The sequence below is a fragment of the Lissotriton helveticus genome, chromosome 1_1 (genome assembly GCF_964261635.1).
Source record: "Lissotriton helveticus chromosome 1_1, aLisHel1.1, whole genome shotgun sequence".
NCBI lineage: Eukaryota > Metazoa > Chordata > Amphibia > Caudata > Salamandridae > Lissotriton > Lissotriton helveticus.
In genome coordinates this window covers 1,988,040,412-1,988,064,569 of record NC_136057.1, presented here as the reverse complement: position 1 = coordinate 1,988,064,569, position 24,158 = coordinate 1,988,040,412, and the positions used below count along the sequence as shown (strand labels likewise).

The 24,158-nt window shown below is 46.2% G+C and overlaps 1 protein-coding gene across 3 annotated transcripts in view; it reads right to left on the bottom strand.

Moving 5' to 3' along the window:
- Positions 1-24,158, bottom strand: part of SNX7 (sorting nexin 7) — a 202,003-nt gene that overhangs the window by 67,839 nt on the left and 110,006 nt on the right. For all 3 annotated transcript variants that reach the window (XM_078644235.1, XM_078644226.1, XM_078644244.1), the window contains exon 7: positions 19,234-19,320. In XM_078644235.1, the coding sequence (XP_078500361.1) occupies positions 19,234-19,320 (87 nt within the window). The remainder of the gene's footprint in view (positions 1-19,233; positions 19,321-24,158) is intronic.

Genomic DNA, 24,158 nt, shown 5'->3' with positions numbered 1-24,158 from the left:
TCAGAAAGAGACAAGCCGACAGAGAGATATGACAGGTTGGACCTGGATCTGAGATGGCACATCAGAGACGGACACAGATATGTGGTGAGAGACAGCAAGTATAATAAACAGGCACAAACAAATGCAGAGACACAGATAGAGACAACGATCAAAGTAGGGACTCTGCAGACATGAGAAACTCAGATCAAACTGCTATGATCTGTTAATCTGCATTACTTCCTTTAACTTGTATCCTCGTTATGTCACCAGATATGGAACCAGATGGTTGAGGATGTCATGGGTGGAATGTGGGGAGTTGGTCGGTTGGGAGCTGGATGGTGGACTGTTCATGTTTGTGCTGCTGCCGAGGGTTTGATGGCTTGTTCCCGACATCTCAACATTAAAGATCCTGTTACATCCACTTGTGTCCTGGACTTATTACTGGCTATTCCATCAAACCTGAAAAATTTGTTGTCATTTCCTTAATTGTGCTCTCTCTATAGTGAATCTCAGTCTTTACTTCAACAATTTCCTGGGTCTTGTCATGGCCACTACTTCTGAACCTCCTCATTCCCTTTCTGATAAAGGTGATCCTGTACTGCCGTGAAAACGGTGGAAATTGATTTTTGCCTCCTACCTCATTGCCTCTGGCGGTGAGAAATTCTCTGCTGCACGGAAGTAGGCAATTCTACTACACAACTTAGGCATTGAAGGTAGAAAGGTATATGAAAGTCTGGACAAGATTGAGATTAGGGGGTGGGCGGGGTGAACCTGACAATATTTTTGATGTGCCTGTCATGATGCTAGAGAAATATTTGTGTGAATGTAGTGTTGGAAAGGCACACATTTTTTACCAGAGTGCAGGGTAAATTTGAAAAGATGGGTAGTTATGTGGCGGCCTTGAAGACCTTAGCTCGCACATGTGAGTTAGGTCATTTGTCGGATTCCTTGGTAAGGGATCAAACTGTTAGATGTTCTAACAATTCCAATGTTCAAGAAAAACTGCTTTAAAAAAAGCCCTTGCTTGACTGGTGCTATATCCTTAGTGAAGGCAATGGAAAACACTAGTTTGTGGGTGTCTGAGATGAGAGAAGAGAAGAAAGATTATAGTACTTCTTTGTCGGAAACACCTTTTAAAGAGGTAAAGGGGAATGAGAGTATGAAGCCCAAAGAGTACATCAAGTACAAAGAGACTGGTCCATGGAAAAGACAACCCCAGGAGGACTCTAAAGGTGGGGGTTTTGGGGGCGTAGCCAAGATGGCGCAGAGGCAAGTCGAGCCTTGACGACTCTCCTGCCTGCCACCGCCCTAAACAGCGCTTACGGGGTTCGGCTCGGGCATAATTGAACTTCATCATAAATTCCTCCCTTCTTGAGGCACGTGTGCCAGAGGGCTGGAAGCAGGCTAAAGTATTTCCACTTTAAAATAGAGCATTCCCTTGACCCTCAGATTCCAGGGAATTATTGCCCCATCTCCCTTTTGCCCAGTTTAGCCAAAGAGTGCGAAAAGGTGTTGACCAGACAACTGAGTTTGTCGAAGGGTTGGACCTCTTGCACCCAGCCCAGTCAGGGTTTCGGACCGCCCATTGTACTGAGTCAGCGTTCGTTGAGGTCTCCGAAACCATTCAGGAATGTCTGGACGCCAGTGGGAGAACAGCTCTAGTCATGCTTGACCTGTCGGTGGCGTTCGACATGGTGCCACATTCTCTGCTGCTTTCTCATCTCGCTGAGACTGGTGTCTCGGGCTCTGCCTGGGGCTGGCTTAGGTCCTTCTTAGAAGGGCGGGTGCAACAGGTCTGGCTGCCGCCGGTCTCGTCAGCCCCTCAGCCGGTCGCCACAGGTGTCCGGCAGGGATCCTCCCTTAGACACCTTTTTTTAACATCTATGTTACTCCTCTGGTCTATTTGGCAGAGGACTTGGGGCTAAGGTCATTGCCTGCGCTGATGACACCCAGCTCCTTTTTACATGGGAAAAGGATGCGGACTACGTATCTTCTGCTCGGCACTGCTTGTCTTCTGTCTTTAAGTGGCTTGCTGCTGCTCAACTCAAGTGCAACGAAGACAAGTCGGAGATTCTCCTCTTCGGTAGTTCCCCCACCCCCAGTTTCAGAGACAAGATCTGGTCTCCAGGGTTCCCTCTACTGACATCTAAAGGGAAATCCGCTACGAACTTGGGAGTGTGGTTTGAGGAAAAATTATCCCTCTCTACTCATGTCAAGAAGCTCGCAGGCAACTGCTTTGGTATTCTTAAAATGGTCATCCGGGCTCAGATCCTTTCTCGACTGGACTATGCCCATGTGCTGTATGTGTGCATCCCCGGATATCTACTGAACAAGCTTCAGGTTGTCCAAAATGCGGCAGCTAGGCTTCTCCTTGAAATCCCCACCAGGAGTAGTGTGCGACATCATCTGCGCTCATTACATTGGCTTCCTGTGGCTGAATGGGATAAGTTCAAATCCCTAGTTATCGCCCACTGTGCCCTTTATGGCCGAGGTCCTGCCTACCTGCAGAAGCGGTTTTCCTTTTATGTCCCTTTGGGACAACTGCGCTCATCAACAAATCTTCTAGCACAAGTGTGAGAAGTTGGCCTGATATATGATGCTCACTAGTTCTAGTGATCACCTTGTACCATGCCAAGCAACCCTTATGATGATTGGCTGTAAGTCAACCTTATAGACCAGCTATCCTAGTAGCGTGGACAAAGCAGTCTTAGGCTAAACTCTGTAAAGGCATGTGAAGCAAGCTGTTTTACCATACAAAATCCCCTTGAATACCAAATGAAAGGACACCACACAGATATATATTGAAAATATATATATATTTATTTACTACAAATATCCCCTATACTCTTTATGAGCACAGAAGCAAATGCGTTAAAACGAAACACAGTTTAAATATACAAAAGTTGCACAATATGGATGAGCCCTAGGGGCCACTTAAACCATATACTGAAATAGTGGTATAAGAACCACCAATTGGAAAGGAAATAGGCCTAGGGCCTGGGAAATCGCTGGAGCTGTTCAGGACTAACAGTGAAGAAGTCGGGAAAGGCCCGCGGGACTCGGGTGCAGTGCTTAAAGTGCACGCATGCACCAATGCAATGTCAATGGTGCGTAAAAGTTATAAAGTTACTGTTTTAGGAACCTTCCGACTGACCTAGAAGGACAAAACTTTAGATCTAGGCACTAGAGGTGTGTACCAGTGTAGGAACACCGGCGTTGCTGAGTTACCTCACCCACAGGAAGCGGGTGCACAGGTGCCAAGTAGTGTCGGGTTTCGTCACGCAGGTCGATGGTGCCTGGAGATGAAGATGCTGCAGGCGGGTCGTCGGGGAGAGTTCCGGTGGATCCAAGGATGGATCTGAAGATGTGAAGACCTGAAAGCAGAGGGGACAATGTTCAAAGTCACTAGCCAGTGACTATCGTGGAACCAGGCGATGTCGGGTGCAAACAGGCGATGAGGTGTAGCTTGTCTCTGCAGCCACGTGGACACGAAGAGGTCGAGGACGTCCAGGAGTCGATCACGAGCTGTCCCACGAAGGCTCTAGCTGATGGCGGTGTCGGCAACTTGATTGGAGCAAACAGGCCTTGGCTACTGCAAAGCCACGCAGGAAGTGAAGAATGCTTATTTCTCGGACCAGCAAGGTCAGAGGGGCTGCTCCTTTTTACAGGAGCGAGGGCCAGTCTGGAGCAACCAGACTAGTGGTTTAGATCGTAGATTTCGTCGCCAAGATGGCCACTAGCCACGTGGCAAGTGACCGGGATGACGCGTCGAGTGGCAAAGTGCAAAAGGGCCCCACGCAGATCGTGGAGATGCTGGGGGGCTGATCTTTGGTGCAGATGCTGCTCGGTGGTGGGGCTTCTCAAACCCAAAGCACAGCGTTGAGGGTACCTCGGGTGCTGCGCAGTCAGCTTCTCGGGGGTCTTTTAAGATGGCCGGTCCCACGTCTCCCGATGCCTCCACGGTTCTCTTCTTTTCAGGCACTGTGGATCGGGCTGTGAGATGTCTGGGAATCCAGGTCTTGTCGGGCTCTGGGCTCCGGCTCGGGCTCCGGCGGGAGGCGGCGGCAAAGCAGACGTCGAGTTGCTGGTTGGTGCCTGTATTCACAGGGTGGTCACTCCTTGGCCACTAGGGAGATTCTCTTCAGTCTTCTGTGCCGCAGAATGTCGAAGTCCAGTTTTCTTCTTAGTTTCAAGTCGAGTTCAGGATGATCTGAAGTCTTGGGACACAGCTCCTACTCTTATTCCAAATCTAGGGGCCAGATTACCTGCTAGGTCCCTCCTCTGGGTGGGACCAGGAAGGGGAGTGGCTACACCCCCTTTCCTTTGTCCATCTCCACGCCAAGACTGGGGCTGGGAAGCCCCAGCACCGGTTTGGACTGGCTTATGCACAGGGACACCTTGTGTGCCCCAGGCATGTCTCATTCTATTCAGCCCTGTCCTACCCAATACACAAAATCCTGTCTGGGGTGGTGCTAGCACCTCCCACGTCAGGAAATCCTTTGTCCAAGCCTCCCTCGCTGGAAGGACTCCCAGCAGCAGGAGGTCAGACTTGTATCTGTGGTGGCAGAATCCATTTTGTGATGCTGAGGCTCATGTTTAACTTTTTCCGGGTTTCAGGTTATGTACATGTCGTGTCCCTCTAGAAGGGTGGAATGGTACCCCCATCGCCAGAACTGGCGAGGGGGTAGTATTCCAATTCGTATGACACCTTACTCGACATGTTTTGATAAAGCCAAACCAAAGATAGGATTTAACCACGAGGTTAATAATGCACTTAAGAGTATATGGTATGGCATGGAAGGACGTGGTTCCGAAAGCTGCAGACAGGCTCAGCTCATGCTAGAGCACCATCTCACATATTTCCAAGCACTCTGCCTCCAGGATTGATGAGGCCTTCCATAGGAGTGGCTGATAGGAACATATGTGTCCATTTTAAGTTAGATATGGACATACTATACCTAAGTAAGGGGTGATTACACCAACTTACCCCAGCTGAGTGATCAGCCAGTTGTGTCAAATATTGAGGCCAGGGGTGGCATAATACATGCTGCAGCCCCTGGTAGGCCTTGGAAACACCTATGCTCTGGGTACCTGGGTACACTGTTACAGGGGCCAATAAGGTGAACCAGTTCCAATTCGTAATGTACCTGGTGTGCATTGCCATTAATTTAAAGAGAGAACAGCAGGCTGTGGGTCTGATTAGCAGGCCCACAGCCACATTAAGTCATAAACCAGTGAAGCAAAAAGCAAAAATTTGGGGTGACCATAGGATAGCAGACCCTACTCTCCTACAACAAGTTCTCCGCTTCATTTGTCACAGGCTGGGCAGTAGCTCGCTTGCCGTGAAACCTGCTCAGGCATGGAATGCCCTTCTTTTCGCGCTTTGCAATACCCTTTGGCCTTTAAGAAACAACTAAAAACCTATCTTTTTGTCCAGTGTTAGTCTGTTGACCCCTCTTGGTTCGCGCCGAGACACTCTTCAGAGTAGCTGCGTGTGTTATAAAATTAAATAACATAACATATAGCACCGAAGGGGCCGCTATCAGGTGAGGAGTAGGTTGGTGGCAATGTGACCCCGAGCGACTTCGCCGAAAGCAGCTAGCGAGGTCGAGCAGAGATGGCGCGGGAGGTGTGCGTCCGTGGCGCATGAGCCTAAGCTGAGACAGGGCTGCACGAGTGCCAAGGCTTCCATTTCTGGGCCGAGAGGGGCAGGCAGCAGGTGCGGGCACCTGCCGCCTGCAGCGCTCCCTTTACTCTTACATTCTTCATGGTGAGCCGGGGCTGAACACACCGCTATCGGAAAGAGGGCACGGCTGTACGCGGCCACAGTCTAAAGGCACAACCAGACAAGAGCCTCAAGGAGAGGCAGCGAGACGAGGTTGTGCATGAGAGATGGCACCCGCTGCCTGATGTGACTCCTTCTCAACGGGTGGACCGGCCAGTGATAGGTAGCCCCTTCTAGCAGCACACCGGGACCTGAGTGATGACCCCCAGGCACCAATGAGCGGGAGGCTAGCTCGGGCCCCAGTGAACTGGTGGCTGGCACTGTAGCCTTGGCCTTGCGGAGACACAGGAGGTAGGCTGCGGACAACGCTGAACTACATCTCCCCTACAACGCACACTGACCAGAGGACACCACAGCTTGTGTCTAGACACGCACACCCCCATGGTCTGGCAGGCTGGTGGAGGGCCTGGTCCAGCCACAGTGGCCCTGAGGCACGTGGAGGAGAGGGCCTGAGGCCAAAACGAAGCTGGGGGAAGAGGTGTTGGGGTTCCGTGCCCTCTGTTTGTGACCCCCGCCCAACTTCTTGGCCACGGTTCAGCCCGTGGTGAACAGGCACCGCAGAGGGCGGCAAGAAGGGAGCGTCACACTTGATTGGGAGCACACTGAAAAGCCCAAAGACCTTCACAGATACTACGCGCCGGAGGTCCAGAGACGCCAGGGGAGGCAGCTGGCCACGGCCTGGGGCGCTGCCGCATAGGTCCCTCCTCACGAACTTGCCAAACCCGGAGCTACCATAGTGGGGATGTGAGCACAGGGCACACGGACGCCCGATTTGTGAGCAGTCTACTGGGTGCTGCCTGATTAGCAGGGCGAGTCTGGGGTCGGCACCCAGACAGAATGTAGAGAGGCCCGCCGAACGAGAAGGCCCCAGATGTCTGGTAAAAGACTGGTAAAAGACTGCTCGATTAAAGACCTCCTCTGCAGCGCCAGAGGGACCACATCAGAAGACGCAGCAGGTCTGCCAGGCGGGACGGGGTCCCAACCAGATAATACCACAGAAGAACCAGTGACACAGTTGTTTATGGTAGCACTCTTTACTTTCCTCTGAACGAACTCCACTCTCTACGAAGTGAATTGGCCCAGGAGATCAAGAATATCAGGAAAGATGTGGATGCACTGGGAGAGCGCGTGGCGGATCTGGAGAAAGAGGAAGCGGCCCGTGAGGAGGAGACAGATTCCCTACAAAAAGAACTCATCTGACTCCGCTAAGATCGCTAAGGGCCGGCAGGCAGCTTTGGACGCAGTCCTTTCAAGTTGGCTAATACCGCTACCCCTTGAACCTGGACCCCACTTTTGCATGATGCACAGATAAGAGAGGGGCGGCAGGAGGAGTCAAGCCACTGACCACATTACACCACCCCCTTGGACCTACCATGTGGTTTCGTTATTCCACAGGACTAGAAGAAAGAATGTATTTCTAGGTTTTGTTATTTTTCTTTTCCACAGTTCTGATCATCGTGACACATTTATACACTAACCTTTCTTTATATATTTCCAGGGATCAAATTCAACCTCATCCACTTTCCAAAAAAGATTCTAATAATGTTCCATATTTTCAACAATACAAAAGCTCCAGCCATTTTTGGCTATGAATAACTTGTGCGTGGGATTCTTGTTTCCATGGAAGAGAGGAGTACCGCCCACGCATAATAGAAGCAACTATTTAACTGTCAGCATGGGCAACCCCTTCAACAGCAAATGCACAATGGATTATTTCATTTTTAAAAGTAACTCTGGAAAAGGCACATTCTGAACAAAGTAAAATCAAGCACAATAAAAAAAAACATTTCACTGGTTTAAAAAAAACTCACACAAAAAAATGTACTAAGGAAAATACCTTAAATACAATGCGTTTCCAACCTCACACATATTTGAATGTCCAGGCATTCATAACTACTGTGTATTTTAATAATCAGAGAACAAGAAGCCGGAGAAAGAGTAGGGCATTAGAAACGGAAGGAACAAAGCAGAGACAAGGAAAAGTTACATTTTGTTATTTAGTACTTTCCTACAGCCACTTCACTCCAAATTTTTCATTTTTATTGGGACTCACCTACTTGTAACCTTGAACTCCAACATTAGGACACTACTAGTGCCCAGTCAGTATGCTCTGACCAGAAAAACATGTCGAAATCGGCATAAAATCTAATTGCCACTTTTAACTTTCCTTTAAAGCCATAGCCGTATATAACAGGGAAATACATCCCTAGCATGAAAAGTGAAATGCTGTTTCTGGACTGCATCACTTATTGGTCGATCCACTATAGTGGCAGGGAAAAAATGTTTCAGACCTACCCTGTGTGGTCTGACAGCAGCAGCTTCAACCCTGCAGACCTGTCAATATCGCCCTTTTGACAGGTAGGAAAATCTGATTTTGAATATGAAATAAGTCGCCCCTTAGCAGAACTTGCTCCCCACAAGGTGGGTAGCATAATATTTCAAAATGGAACATATGTGACATTAGAAATGGCATGTTCCCCCTGTGATTTGGTCAAATTACATTGTAACTGGCCATACTGTGGATGGCCCATAGGAAAAGTCAAAGCATATATTCCTAAATCTATAACTTTTGACCTGTACCAGCTACAAACTCCAAAGACTTTTTTGTATTTAATAAAAATCCAATGTAATGGTAAAGTTGGCGTTTCACTGAATATACTACAATTTCAGTGGGGTTCACCCAAGAAGGATTTTTCTTCTCAAAAAGTGACAAAGTACTTTACTGCATTAGGACTTAGGAATGTTTTCAACATGTTTGACTTCTAGACTGTCGCTCGGACCAATCCTCTTGTTGTACTCAACCAGGCTTCATAAAGGTCAGCCTCAGATCGTGCATAGATCCCACTCTAGTGCTTTTCTAAACAAACATTGGTGCTTTGTGCTTTTTCAAGCTAGTTTCCATTTAAGCTTTACAACTGATATTTTAGGATCCTGTCTATAGGGTTTGTGTCATTTTGGTCTTATTTTACTCATAAAATGGTGCTCTTTATTTTAAAATTGGTTGTTAAATTTTATTATTTTTCATGTGACTTTCTCTACAGTGCATGCACTTTACTCACTGCCTTCGATATAAGCCTGACTGCATGGTGTCACTATCAGGGATTGAGCACAGGTTTATTAGATTTCATTTACGTGACAGCTGGCAGGTAGTGGTCTTATCCTTTAAGGTGGATACTTGCCCTGCATAAAAATGTCCACTCACCTACAATATTCATAAGAGGAGTCCATTCCGTCTTTGTGTTTTCTTGTAGTCATAATGTGGTAGGAGCTTCCTGCTCTGTTGCATCGAGGAACAGCAAGCACCAGGTGCATTTCTGTGCGAAAACTGTTGTCCAAGGGTGTGCTTCCTCAATATGGCGTGAGTGATGTTCTTGTGTTATAGGAGGCATGCAGGTGGAGAAGTGCCGGATGAGTGGTGTGCCTAAGTGATTGCAGGGTGAGCAGTATATATTGTGAGTGCAGAGTGAGCAGTGAGTGCAAAGGGATAGTGTTCCTCTGTGAGTGCATGGGGTGGTGTGAGTATGTAAGTTATTAGGTTACAGTGAAAGTTGTGCCTTTCTGGGAGTATAGACAGTAATGTGCCTGGAAGAGTAGCAAGTGAGTGGTGTGTCTTAGTAGTGCGTCAGGCAAGGATGTGGCTTTCTACTTCCAGGCTGAGTGACGTGTATTTTGAGTGCAGGGAGAAAAGTGTGTTAATAACGATGATCAGTAGCGTGAGTCAGTGCAGTGTGAGTAACAAGCTGGTTTGTAGGATATCAGTGTATAATGTGAGTGAAGGATGAGTGGAGTGTCTGCATGACTGAAGGATAAGTGAGTGTCTATTTGAGTTCCGGATTAGCAATGTGCCTGTATTAGAGCAGGATGACTGGTGTGCCTATGTGAGAGCAGAATGAACAGTGTACCTATGAGAACACACAATGAGCAATGTGCCTACATGAGTGCAGGATGAGTGGAATGCCTGTATAGGTGCAGAATGAAAAGTGTTCCTACGCGAGTGCACAGCCTAGCATACTGAACTATTGTAATTGTGAATGCACTTATTTTATCTCCCACTTATATTTCCTTAGGGTCTTCTTGCTTTTATTTGTCATAGTACATAAAATTAGTTCATGCACACTTGGTTTGCTTGAACATAAATTTAAACTTTGTTTTCTTTTAAAATACAGAGTTTGTCTAGACTGGGCTTGTCATATTTTTCATTTAACACTGAATTTTGCTTTTTGATTCTGGGACGTTCAAGTCACTGGGATAGGAGGACACCAGCATTATGTTCAAGTGTCTAATACATCTGTGTTGCCAAATGCAACCCCCCAGAAGCCATCCAAAATAAATGTAGGTATTTTATTCCTCCCGAGAAGGGCACCTTGGCTAAAGGCCATTAATTTATTCATTCCAGAGTTTTTATCTGAAGTCCTAAAGGTAGCAAAAGCAAACAGCACAGAAAAACAAAAATAATAAAAACAAAGCCAGCATACAATCATTAGGTCACACAGCAGATGATGCAAGAAAATGATCATTTAATAATTCTTTAAAATACAATAAAGGCGGGGCACTTCTTATCAGAAGGGGTAGTTCATTACACAGTTTAGAAGTAAGATGGATAAGACAACAAAAGCACAATGCTGCACAATGTGGCCAGGAAATAGTTTAATGAAATAATGAAGCAGAATGAAGAAATCTAGATGGGGTTCCCAAGAAGCCAAAGAAAATAAAAAGGGAAAAGCCAAAGAATATATACAGGGTCTCTGGTTTTCAGTTAAAACCGATAATAACTGACAAAACACCACTGAAGGGAATATATTATTTGCAGTAAAAGCTGAACAGTGGATTTTGCTGCACTTTCACTTCTTTGGTGCACTCTATTGTCAAAGCAGTACAAGTGCAGCTCCCACCTCTAAGCACTTTTCAGTTATCAAGGTTCCAGCTATGACTTACTCTGGCCATTGTAAGACACCTAAAATGTCCTTGTGACCATACACAAGTTTAATAGATTTCCAGGACCAGACCTACTTTCACTGCATATCATATGCTTTTGCTTACTGTTCACTGCATGTTGCTGTGTGGTGGCCAGCAGGTTCACAGCTAAACTCTGAGAAGGGGCTCAGCCCAGTGTAAGCAATACCAACATAATATCATCCTCCTACACTGAGAAAGGTATCATGTTTTAAAAAGCTTAGTGGTGCCCCTGCCCCTCCTAGCAGCACCATGAGGAGTAAAATAAAATCCTCAAAAAATACCTGACAGGGCATTATGGGGTGCTTCCCAGCAGTAGCAAATGAAATGAGCAGCCACTCAGTAGTTTTTTGCAGGGTTTCCTGGTCCCACCAAGGCAGGATGGCCCTGTTTTTTTCTTTAGGTTTATAGTATAACTTTATTTGTTATTTTTAAATTTAAATTTTATTTTGGGCCGATGGGGATCTCCCTGGGACACACTCACAAGGCTTAAGTGTTTTGGGTATCCCTATCCTACACCCCTATATTGTTTTGATTTTTTTTTTTCAGGACAAGGGGACCACGTCCTAAAATTGCTGGGAAACATCTTTGTTGATGTGAGGCAGCCAATCAGATGTTATCTTTTGATCTGCCAGTGCTTGGTACCTTTGCGTCTCTAGATATCCACCAAATTTCAACCCTAATTTCTCAACAACTACTGAATGGATTTACACACAATTAGGAAAAGCAAGCTTTCTGGGTAAAGATCTACCATTCTGCTAAATTTCATGCAAATCTGTTCAGCCATTTTGACTTATAGCCATGTCTAAAGTTCTGATGCAAAACTGTATGGGGAAAATGCATATTGTCACATTGTGAACATATGTCAAATGCTGCCAAAGTTATCAACAAACAAAATAATCTATTTCCTATAGAAACCTGGTCCTAACTATATCTATATTGATCCCAAAATTCACCAGTTATAGTTTACTGAACTAACTATAACATGCATTGCTTATGGCTCCACATATTACATCACTCAGGGCATGTTAAATGACCTGCATCACTGATAACACAATATTCATTTACACCATATAGTTAATGAGTGTACACACTTTGAATCTGTAAAATGGAAACAGTGTAAGCCTTGGCGATAACGAATTTTTCATGTTAAAAGTTATATGGTGCATCACTTAAAAGTCACTAAAGTCTGGGGTGGAAATGGTGCTCCGTTTTAAACAAGGCAATAGCTCAGAGCACCTGAAGTGCATTGCGGAGTTATGACTGCCAACAGATTGTGGCTTATGGCCAAAGCCTGTTCCAAAAAATATGTGAGAAAGGCAAAAGCAACTGTTGACAACAGATTATCCGCCAGTGGATATATGGCCACGTGCCCATGTTAAATAGTTGAAAATGTTGCAATACTGGGGTAAACACAAATTCTATGTAACAAGGATTTTTATACGTTGTGGATGTTTATTTCCAGAGCTATGCTGTTTAAAATGTACTAATATAAAGTTGTCTTTTCATGGACAGGAAACAGACTGTATGTTTTTAGAACTCTTATTTGATTTCCACTTGAAAGAAAACCATATAATACATGTCATAGCCCTGAGGGGCCAATATAATGTGTTTTCCAGTTCAAAGGAGCAAAACTCCGGTTCTTGTGGTGTTTTGTATGTGTTTTCTCAATTTCTATATGTTTTCTTTTAACATATAAATGCCCAATTCAGATGGGACTGTATGAGTCGATGGAGTAACTGAAACACTGGCGCTTTCCGGAGCAAAAAATAGCAATAATTGGAGGAGTCCAAGGGGGAAGACACTAGTGAATTTGATGCATCAGGCATTCTTTAAAATGAATAGCCACTATATCATGTGACAATTTTTCTAAAATAATGAATTCATACTCTGTCAACTCTATTACAGATGGGTGCATGCCATATGTTTAGAAGGGCAGAATCAGTGGAAGATTTTGAGGATATCCATCTAAGATAAATTCACAAGTAATTATTAGGAATCAAACTCGTTTACAGAGCTAGAGGTGAATATATTTTAGAATCACAATGAGGTGTAGAGTTGAAGAAAAGCTTTGCATCATGGATAATGAATATGCTACTTACCAGTATGCATCTGTTCTTGGCATGTAGGGCTGCTAACATTCATATCTTTTGCATTAGATCGCCGCCTAGTGTTGGGTCCGGATGATCGCACATTGTTGTCCTGGAAGAGTCTTCGAAGTATCCTGAGATAGGTGGCTCCTCCCCTGGACTACAGTGTGCATGGGCATCGGCTCCATCCCCAGATTGTTTTGAGCCATTGTGGCAGAGATGGAGTATAAAGTGTAAAGGATGTCCATGTTAATGATTGAATGCAAGAGTATGTCTGCAGCTGCGACAGGCACCGGGGAGGAGGGTGGGCGATATGAATGTTAGCAGCCCTACATGCCAAGAACAGATGCATACTGGTAAGTAGCATATTCAGTTCGAGGCATGTGGGCTGCTAAATTCATATCTTTTGCATAGAATATATAGCAGTCCCTCCATTAGCGGCGGTTGCCCGTGCCAGCTGCAGAAACTTGAAAAAGTGTTTTGAGAACAGCCTGTCCTACAGCTGCTTGCTGCCTGGAATGCACGTCAACACAGTAGTGTTTTGTAAAGGTATGTGGTGTAACCCACGTGGCTGCTCTGCAAATGTCTTCTAAAGGAATGTTCCCCAGGAAAGCCATAGATGCCCCCAATTTGCGTGTGGAGTGCGCCCTTGGGGGTATTGTTAAGGTACGTTTAGCCTTTTGATAACAGATTTGGATGCACTTAACAATCCACCTGGCTAGTCCTGCTTTGGAAATAGGGTTGCCTTTGTGCTGTGGCGAGAAGGCAACAAAAAGTTGTTTTGTTTTCCTAAAGTGTTGTGTCCTGTCAATATAGTACATCAATGCCCTCCTGACATCCAAAGTATGAAGCATTCTTTCCGCCACCGTTTGTGGGTTTTGGAAGAATGCAGGCAAGTCAATAGTTTGGTTGAGATGAAACTGTGACACCACCTTCGGAAGGAATTTGGGGTTAGTACGCAGTACCACCCTATTTGGATGAATCTGAAGGAATGGCTCTTGGATTGTGAGCGCTTGCAGCTCACTAACACGCCTCAGTGACGTAATAGCTATTAGGAAAGCTACTTTCCACGTTAGGAACTGGAGTTCACACGAGTGTAGTGGCTCAAAAGGTGGTCCCATCAGCCTGGTGAGGACCACATTGAGGTTCCACACTGGAGCTGGCGGTGTTCTTGGGGGAATGACTCGTTTCAGACCTTCAAGAAAAGCCTTAATGGCAGGCACTCTGAAGACAGAGAGATGCTGCCTGTTCTGAAGATAAGCTGCCATGGCGGATAGATGTATCCGAATGGAAGTGTACGCTAGATTGCACTTGTAAAGATGTAACAGATAGCAAATGATGTTAGGGATAGATGCATCTAGCGGGTTGATGTTATTGGCCGTACAGTAAATGACAAAACGCTTCCATTTTGCAGCATAGCATGCTCTGGTAGTAGGCTTTCTTGCCTCCTTGATGATGTCCATGCATTCTGGAGGTAGGTGAAGGTATCCAAACTCTAGGACTTCAGGAGCCAGATCGCCAGGTTGAGCTGTTGCGGATCTGGATGCTGAATGTCTCCATGGTTCTGCGTCAAAAGCCTGGGCGTGAGGCGCAGCCTTTGATGCGGCACCACCGAGAGTTCCAGAAACGTGGTGTACCATGCTTGGCGCGCCCACGTTGGAGCAACTAGGATGAGTGTCATCGAGTGCTGCCTTAGTTTTCTTGCCACCAGCGGTATCAGAGGGGCTGGCGGAAAAGCGTACGCAAATCTGCCTGACCAGTTCATCCATATCGCATTCCCCTGCGACTGTGGGTGAGGGAACCTGGCGGCAAAGTGTTGGCATTTTGCGTTTTCGTTTGTGGCAAACAGGTCTATCTCCGAATGACCCCACTGCTGGAAGTACGGGCGGAGTACTGATGGGTGTAACTCCCACTCGTGCATTTGATGGCTGTATCTGCTGAGCAGATCTGCCATCTGATTGTCCTTGCCCGGGAGGTGTTCTGCCATGAGGAAAATGTTCCTCTGAATGGCCCACTTCCACATGCTCTGAGCCAGATGAGACAGTTGTGGTGAGTGGGTGCCCCCCTGCTTTTGAATGTAGTACATCGCGGTCATGTTGTCCGTCCGGACTAACACTACCTTGTTGCACAGATGTACATTGAAGGACTTGAGCGCCATGAAGATTGCCATCATTTCCAGATAGTTGATGTGCATCTTCTGTTGCTGCGTCGTCCATAGTCCCTGCACTGTGTAAGTGAGCAGATGAGCTCCCCATCCCTGGAGAGACGCGTCCGTTGTCAGGATAATCTGTGGCACTGGCTCCTGGAACAGTCGGCCCTTGCAAAGGTTGTGTGGATTCCACCAATGCAGAGAGTCGTACGCCCGACTGGTAACCAACACTAGGTCTGTCAATTGTCCCTGAGCCTGTGTCCACTGATTTGCTAAGCACTCCTGGAGCGGACGCATGTGTAAACGTGCGTGAGGGACTATGAAGATGCAGGAGGCCATCATGCCTATCAACTGCATGAACACTCTCGCTGGAAGGGAGTGTTGCGGTCTGAACTTTTGGATTAGAGACTGTATGCTGTCTATCCTGACTTGGTTTGGCAAAGCCATGGCCGTCAGGGTATTGATCGTCGCACCTAGAAACTGCCGGACATGCGCCGGCTGAAGATGCGACTTTGGGTAGTTCAACGAGAAGCCCAGATCGTGAAGGAGATGAATGGTAGTTGACATGTCCGCGGCGCACTGTTGTTCCGACTTGGCTTGAACGAGCCAGTCGTCTAGGTAGGGGTAGACATGGATGTTCTGCCTCCTGAGGTGCGCCGCTACTGTCGCCAGACACTTGGTAAACACTCTTGGGGCTGTGGTCACTCCGAAGGGCAGGACCTTGAACTGATAATGCTTGCCTTGGATAGTGAACCTGAGGTATTTTCTGTGGGACGGGTGTAGTGGAATGTGGAAATAAGCATCCTTGAGGTCTAAGGTTGCTAAGAAGTCCCCTTGGTTTAACAAGGGAAGAATCTGTTGCAGTGTAAGCATATGGAAATGTTCTGACAGTATATACAGGTTGAGGGGACGCAGATCCAGAATGGGTCTGAGAGATCCGTCCTTCTTTGGAATAAGGAAGTACAGGGAATATACCCCTGTGCCTTCCTCCTCCACTGGCACGAGCTCGATTGCGCCTTTTTGCAGCATTACTACTACTTCTTGCTGCAATAAGTGCAAATGCTCTGCGGACATAGGCCGTTGCCTTGGTGGAATGTTGGGTGGAGTGGACTTCAACTCTAGACAATAACCGTACTGGACAAGTTTTCGTACCCACCTGTCTGTGGTGATGTTTGTCCAGACTGGCAGGAACTGCTGGAGTCTCCCCCCGACAGGTGTTAAATGGTCGGGGGGCAGTGACAGAGAGTCACTGTTTGTTTGGGGCAGAGGAACGTGAATTGTTGTTTCCTCTGCCACGTCCTCTGGTGTTGTTTCCTCGATTACCCCCTTTGTTCTGCTTGGGGTACGAGGACTGTGCTCCACCTCTAGAGAACTGCGACTGTTGACCCATCTGTCCTCTGGTGACTCCACGTGCACCTGAGCGACGAAAAGTGTTGCCCCGGAACTGTTGTGATTGTAGGGCCCCCATAGACTTAGCTGTTTCGTTGTCTTTCTTAATCTTTTCGAGGGTGGTGTCAACATCAGGACCAAACAGTCTATCAGGATTGACGGGCTGATTGAGTATGGTTGTCTGAATGTCCGGTTTAAACCCCGATATGCGGAGCCACGCTTGTCGTCTCAGCATGACGCTAGTGTTAATAGCCCTAGCTGCTGTGTCTGCGGCATCAAGTGCACACTTTATGGCTGCATTGGAGATTAGTTTGCCCTCTTCTATAAGCAGTTTGGTAGCCTCTTGAAACTGCGGAGGCAGGTGTTGTAAAACTTGCTCTAGGGTGTCGTAATGCGCCCTATCATAACGTGCCAATAGTGCCTGTGTATTTGCAATACGCCAGAAATTGGCAGCCTGCGCAGCTACTCTTTTGCCCCCTGCCTCCAGCACTTTTGACTCCTTGTCCGGGGGAGGAGCTTCACCCGTCGTTTGGGAGTTCGCCCTTTTGCGGGCATTTGCGACCACAAGGGAGTCAAGTGGCAACTGTCCCCGAATGTATGCAGGGTCTGCAGGTGCTGGTCTGTACTTCTTCTCGATGCGTGGATTGACCACCCTTGCCCTGGTAGGTTCTTTAAAGATGTCCGCAGCATGCTTAAGGACCCCTTTGAGCATAGGCAGTGTTTTTACTGTCCTTTCAGAGACTGAAAAAGTGTCAAATAGAAAGTCTTCTTCAACTGGGTCAGCATGCATGTCCACATCATGATTAGCAGCTGCCCGTTCAATGAGTGCATGAAAACCTGCAGAATCTTCTGTTGGGGATGCCCGTGCACTGAAAGGCTGTGGGTCCTGCCCCACATTCTGGGTGCCTTGGTCACCTATGTCGTCATAGGAATCTTGCTGTGCATCGGGTTCATTAATGGGGAAAGTGTATTCGTCATCTTCTCCATATCCCTCACCCTCAGAGTGTTCTGGGGAAGGTGTTGGGCTCCTTCTAGGAGGAGGCTGAATAGGTTCTATTAGGGCTGAAGCGTCCTGAGCAAGCCGTTTCTTCTTCAGTGGTATAACATAGGAGTCCACTGGTTGTGAAGTGATCTTTCTTTTGTAAAGGGTCAACTTGCCCGTGTCTGCGTCGATAAAACGCTCAGAATCTTCTCCTGAGTCGAGTAGTCGACCTGAAACTGCTCCAGACGTTGATGATTCCGACGTCTTTGGCGCCGGTTTCGTTGTAAAGACCTTCCGTGCCTCCTTTGGCGGCAGAAGGAAGAGAAGTTTGCCAGCAGGCTTTGCCGGCAAGTCTATCGGCTGCTGGTGCGACGGCGTCGGAGCCGACGTCGCAGAGGCCTTTTCCCGAATTCTCTGTAGTGAAGAGACGATGGGGGACGCGTCACTCACAGCGTCACTTTGCGCCGACGAGGAGGCCTTCACCCTGCCTTCGGATCCGACGTCCTGTTGGCCCTTTTGAGTCTTAGACGTTGATGCTGCAGCCGCAGACACAGAGTCCTTGGACCGATGTGTTGAGCTTCCAGCTTTCGATCCGTTTGATTTTGCAGGCTCCGTCTCCACCAACGACGTCCCAGTCGGCACCGCAGTCTTGTCGCTGGCTTTGGCGGGCTTAGACGGCGTGGCACTGGTCGACCCGTGCCGAGCTCCCTTCTTAGAGGAAACCTCCTCCACCGATGATTTCGACACTGTCGAATCGACAGTTTTCTTCGACTTCTGTGGACCGGAGGCCGACGGAGTCGATGCAGCAGCAGTTTTTGGTGTTTTTGGTGGAACGGCCGCCATCTTAGGAACGCTCGAATCCGTAAGTTTCGGTTTCGGTTTCTTGTCTGCCATTTTAGGTGTAGTCGATACCGTAGGTTTCACTTTCGGTTTCGATACGGGCTGCGCAGCAAGTATGTCCGTGGCCGGGCCTGAAGGCGGGGCCGTGGCTTGCGGTACGGGGTCTTGGGTAAGGCCGACTGACGATCCCGTGACCCGAGCCTGATCAGCGTAACCTTCGGGGCATAGCTCATCCCCTGAGCTATCTTCCGCGGCCCCATAAACTTCTTTGACGTCCCCTACCTCGTCGACGTATTCAAGGCCTTGACCCACGACTCCGTCGTCGTATTCCGGATCCGCCTCGATGTCCGTCGCGGGCGGTGAGATTTGAAGATGATGGCTTTGGCCCTCCTCTCCTTGGTCGCCGAAGATGTTTTCTGGATCCGGGGCCGCTTGTCTGGCCTCCAGGCGCACCGCACGCCGAAGCTTGAGTGTCTTTTTGACCTGAATCTGGAGCAGGCCATGCAGTTGTCCTCGTTGTGGTCCGGCGAGAGGCACTTGTTACAGACCGGGTGCACATCGATATGTGGGTATTTCGACCCACAGACGGGACAGTATTTAAACGGGCTCCGCTCCATGGTAAAAAGTCTTGGTCGTGTTGCGATGAGAAGGCCTCGATGTCCGAAGAGTGATACGACTCCGTAGATTCCGACTCAAAGAGACGGAAGAACTCGAGACCGTACGCAAACAATACCGACGCAATAAATCTAAGGCCTTTTGGCCGTAAAAAAGCTAGTTTTCTCGGTTCCGACAGAGAGCCGTCGAGACCGCATCCGAACCCAATGGCGGAAAAAAACAATCTGGGGATGGAGCCGATGCCCATGCGCACTGTAGTCCAGGGGAGGAGCCACCTATCTCAGGATACTTCGAAGACTCTTCCAGGACAACAATGTGCGATCATCCGGACCCAACACTAGGCGGCGATCTAATGCAAAAGATATGAATTTAGCAGCCCACATGCCTCGAACCTATCTGCATGCTGAGACCAAAAAATCATAAAGGTAGTCTGCTGAGTTAAAATACTTACTCTCTCAGTATCAGCCTTTTTGTTCGCCATTGCATAAACTTTACCATCAAGCTCCGTTTGTATTTGATCTCTCCGTTTCATAACACCCTGAAAGCCAAAAAAGTTAAAATACACTTTCAAAATTTAGAATATCTTTATCCAGCATTGCAGCTTCTTATTCAATTCTAAGTTTATAAAGAACTCAACAAGATGAAGAAGTAGGATAACAGTTTATTTTCTACTCTGATAAACCTGGACAAGTCTCTGTTGAGGCGTGCAAGCCATCTAGGAGCTCTAAAGTTACTAAACCACCACTGTAAGAGTGCTGAAAATGTTTTTAAAAAAAGAAAAAATACCTACAGTTAAGTAATTAGGAAGAAACGCATGGAGGGCATTTAAATTCTGCAGAGGTAGAGGAACGGTAACCTTGGTCATCACTATGTATACATACCTTACAAAATGCATCATGTGAGCTGAAACGATAAGAAAATGCAGACTAGTGTAATAAAAACTAAGCTCTATGCACAGACAATGGAGACATAAGAAGCAGCACAAAGTGAATCCACGCCAGACAGCAGAGAACGTGCAAAATATTTGAACAAGTAATCAAACCCACCATTTGTAAAGTAGGAGCATCTCATCAAAAAACTATGTATAGAACAGCGGATTCAAACGTTTAAAAGATTTGTCACAATATAATAAGCTGAAAACATTAAGAGTCTAATAGAGCACCAGAAAAATCTGCAAGCCAAACCAAAGTAATATGAGAGAGATGTGATGTGAGCATAGTGACATTTAGTATTGTGTTAGGATCCTACCGAGAAATGCGATCTGTGGAAGATACTCACTGTAGAGAGACTACTGCTCCAGTCCACTAAACTATGCTCCCGTGCAGGAAGTCTGGAAACATGGCCAGGGGCGACAGGAACCCCTCACTTTACCAGCTTGGGCGGGCGCTGGGTACAATTGAGAAGTACCTTTAGCACAAAACCTGTACACGATTTGTATTGATCCTTCGACTTTGATCAGTGATGCCAGCCCCCAAATAAAAGCTCGTAGAAACCACTGCACAAGAGTGAACAAAGCAAAGGTGGAAAGGGAAGGAAGGAACGATGGAGAAAAGGATGAATGGAGAGAGAGAGGTGGATGGGTTGATGGAGAGAAGTGAGAATGCATAGAGTAGGACGGAGGGACTGATGGGGGAAGAAGGATGGGTGAAGTTCAGTATCAATCCATGGAAAAGAATAATGGATATATTATAAGAAAAAAGTAAAGTCAGATAGAGAGATGGGTGGATAGATGGCAAGAAGGAAGGATGAAAGAAGAAAACCAACTGGGGATGGCATAATTCATTAAGGATGAAGGTGTAAAAGGTACCATTTGCATCATCATAATTCCTGGGGATGCAATCGAAAAGTGCTGGGCTCGCTTGCCTCACTCACTGAGTGCCACTAGGGATATAACTCAAAGTGGGGGGATGTTTTATTTTTTTGGCCACTCCCTTGACTGTACCCCACATTTGCAAAGAGACCACTCATGCTGTTAGTATCCTGACTTCAGAGTAATTATTTATTCTCTGTACTCATAAACAATGTACAGACAGAGATTGGGGATACTAGGTAGCTCACTATGGGGCCAAAGACTTTAAAATAAAATATTTGGGAAGATATCAAGTATAGACACCTGGCAATATAGGCTCAGGCTTTCAATAGCTTTGATCAAACTGGTTATCTGACCATGAGCGGACAGCCGGCATGCAGCAGATGCAGAAAGTTTGAGTCATGGGATAAATGTGCTCATTTCATTTCAACTTTATTTTAAATGGATGTCGTGGTTTTGAAAGGATTATGAGACAAAACTGAAATAAATGCTTCTGGAATTCCTTCTGGCATCCAGTATCGTTGCAAGCTATGTATTTGTTTGGGTGATTCTCCTCTTTGAATGGCACACTTTGCGCAACAAGTTGGTGCTATGGCCAGGAGAGTGGGGCTTGGGCCTATACAGTAGGATGTGTGTTGATGTAGAAATCAAGGGAGACATATTTCTTTGCCAAAACACCAGGGGTTTAAACTGTTTCAACGCTAAGCCCCGTGTACTAATTTTATTTATCATATTGGACTGTCTACAGACGACGAGCCATCGTGAGGAAACTCTCTTGAAATTCTCAACCTCATGCAAGAAAAATATGTGAAAAATGGCAGAAAAAATATTTTTACAATGGAGCGCATCAAGCGGTTTATTGCAGAGCGTGACTACTTAAAAAAAATGTAATTTCGAATTTTTAAACCTATTAGAAATCAAAGAGGACACCTCCTAAATGTGCAAGCTTATAATTTGTTATTCCACGGGCAAAAAGCAGGATTAGTGCCGCAGTAAAACTGCTTCTATAGCGAGCAGGCTAAGAAAGAGGAGTGCAGAAGCATGATTTGTACTAAAATGGTATTATGGCCTTAAAGGGTTTGTAGAGCTAAGCCTATGGTACATATTTATGGGTCCTATGTCACTAAAATGAGTACAGTCACGATTTGTCTGTGACTGCACTTTATGCACTGTGGCAACACCATGACCTCCGAATGCCAGAAAATGATATTCTTGATCCTCATGGTGACAACTGACTTTTCCTCACCTTTCGGTTGTAACATGGAAATGCACCATCAGGTCTACAGTGCATGGAAGTCCAGATCAACAGAACCATCGGTTGACATTTTTCAATAATATGCTTCTTGCTCTTGCTGCAATATCGCCATTGATCAGAAAGACTTAATTCTTCATGTGCTGAGTTCTGCGATTAGATATTGACATATGTACCCTTAGATTGGGAATCTCCAAAAACTGAGTCTAGGGAAACATCACCTGAAGAACCTACTTAACTGTAGAACTTTCAAGATAGTGTTCAGAGCAGACCTATTGAAAGGGGAATTTAGCTCTAGGCTCTCCATCAATGGCCAGGCCTGATCACCCATGACTGTGGACAAATTCAGTTCTAATATACAACCCAGTCAAGTCATATATTTGGTAAGCATGTTTGATTACTAGGAAAGTGGATTATCATTTGGGATGAACAAAGAAGCCCATAGACAGTGGAAAAAGTCACAAGAACCAAAATAAAATTGTGTAACAAATTTTAAAATGAAGAGAAGAATGTTAGCAGTAAAATAAGACCAAAACAACTATTAACTCAATGAAGGTAAATATGATTTTTTAAAGATTTAAGGCAAAATAGCACCAAAAAGTGAAAGCGCCAATGGTAGTCTAAGGAAACAGTAGGTGGAATTTGAGGTCCACCGTGATGGAGACAGCGTTGAATACACCAAATGAATTAATCCCAGTGAATGTATGGTAGTCAAAAAGTTCAGAAACATTTCTAGGTCCCATTTAAGAAAGGTCAACTCATAGAGAAGAAAAATCGTCCTTGAATGGGCCGCCGCTGAAATTGTAGCCTCTGTGCTGAAATGAAGGCCAGATACTTGAAGCAAGTTATTCTGCTAGAGCTCTGTAAGTTTGGAGATTTCCAGCTGAAAAGTTTTAACCCCCAACGCAGAATAGAAGTCAGCTTTTTTTTTCCCGAAGGTGCTGGGAGACTTTAATGTGACGAAGCTGAAATCAAATCTGACCCACCGGAACTGGCAGGTGGATACTATTTCCCTCAAATCTTCCTGAAGCTTTGGAAGAAAAGTTTTCAAAGATTCCAGAATTCCTTCTAGTACCGAAAACAACCACAGTTGTACACTTCTAAGGATCTCAGGAGAGGGCCGGCACTTAGTGATGCTGAGGGTGTCAGGCAGAGGCCAAAAGCAAAGTCCAATCACAGTGTTGTGGCTACTAGTCAAATTGGTACTTCAGAAAAAAGGCCTCTTCCAGTTTATTGTGTACCTTTAGCCACTCAGCGGGTCAACCAACTGACCACTGGAGACCGCTTCTTTATCCTTTGCTCAAGGGGAAGAAGGTCCAGTCCTTCAGGATTTCCCTCAGCTGAAAGACATCAGGGTTGAGTCCTCTTCTGTTCTTCTGCATGTCTGGTGTTTATTCTCTGGTGGTGTTGTGGGGTGCTTCATTTATGCCTGGCACCAGCTGGTGGGTGGGGGCAACTCCTGGTCATTCCCTAACCAATGGGGTAAATGATCCGCGGGTCAACACTATTCACTTTTTCAGAAGCTTCTGTGCATCCTACTCCAAAAAATCCCACAGTGCCCCTCACTTTGAAACTTCAAGATGGGGAGACCCTTCTCCCCATGTGCAGAGCATGTGTGCCCATCCAGAGATGTGACCAGAGTAATGAACAGCACCTTTCTATGTGGTCACTCAAAAATGGTTCTAGGGATAGCTCTCCCCCCACTGGGTTTGGTGTCAGCCTGACTATTGGCACTAATGCTGGGGCCTTCCCAGGTGTCACTTCTCATTTACTTGTGACAGGACAGACCCCTTTGAAGTTAGTTAAGTTCCTGGGCCCACCCAAACTGGTCTTCCTGCAAGGAGAAGACTACAACTCCTGAATTCCAGGCCATTGTCTCTGCGCTGGTATAAGTATTCACACCTAATTCAGGCAAAAGTACAGGCAGTGCAGTTGCTGGAGAGCTAACACAAATTGGCCTTAGCAGCTTGATGCAGAGTAAAGGTAACATGCTAAAAGTTATTTTTCGCATGAATTTGACAAAAAACAGACTTGACCTTTAGTTTTGATTTTTAATTAAATTTTAAAATAAGTCATTGAATGAATTCTATAGGTTGTGCAGGAGTTATATTACAGAGTTAAGTGTATAATCTATACTTTGACGTTTTTCATATAACAGTTACAGCCTGGCCAGTGACAATGTCATTTTGAGCCTAGTGACTGGGAGAACATAACATTTCTAATGCCACATGTTTCACTCTTACCTATTATGCATCCTACCTTGTGTGCAACAATGTGTACTTAAATGGGACATATTTAATATTTAAAACCAGGT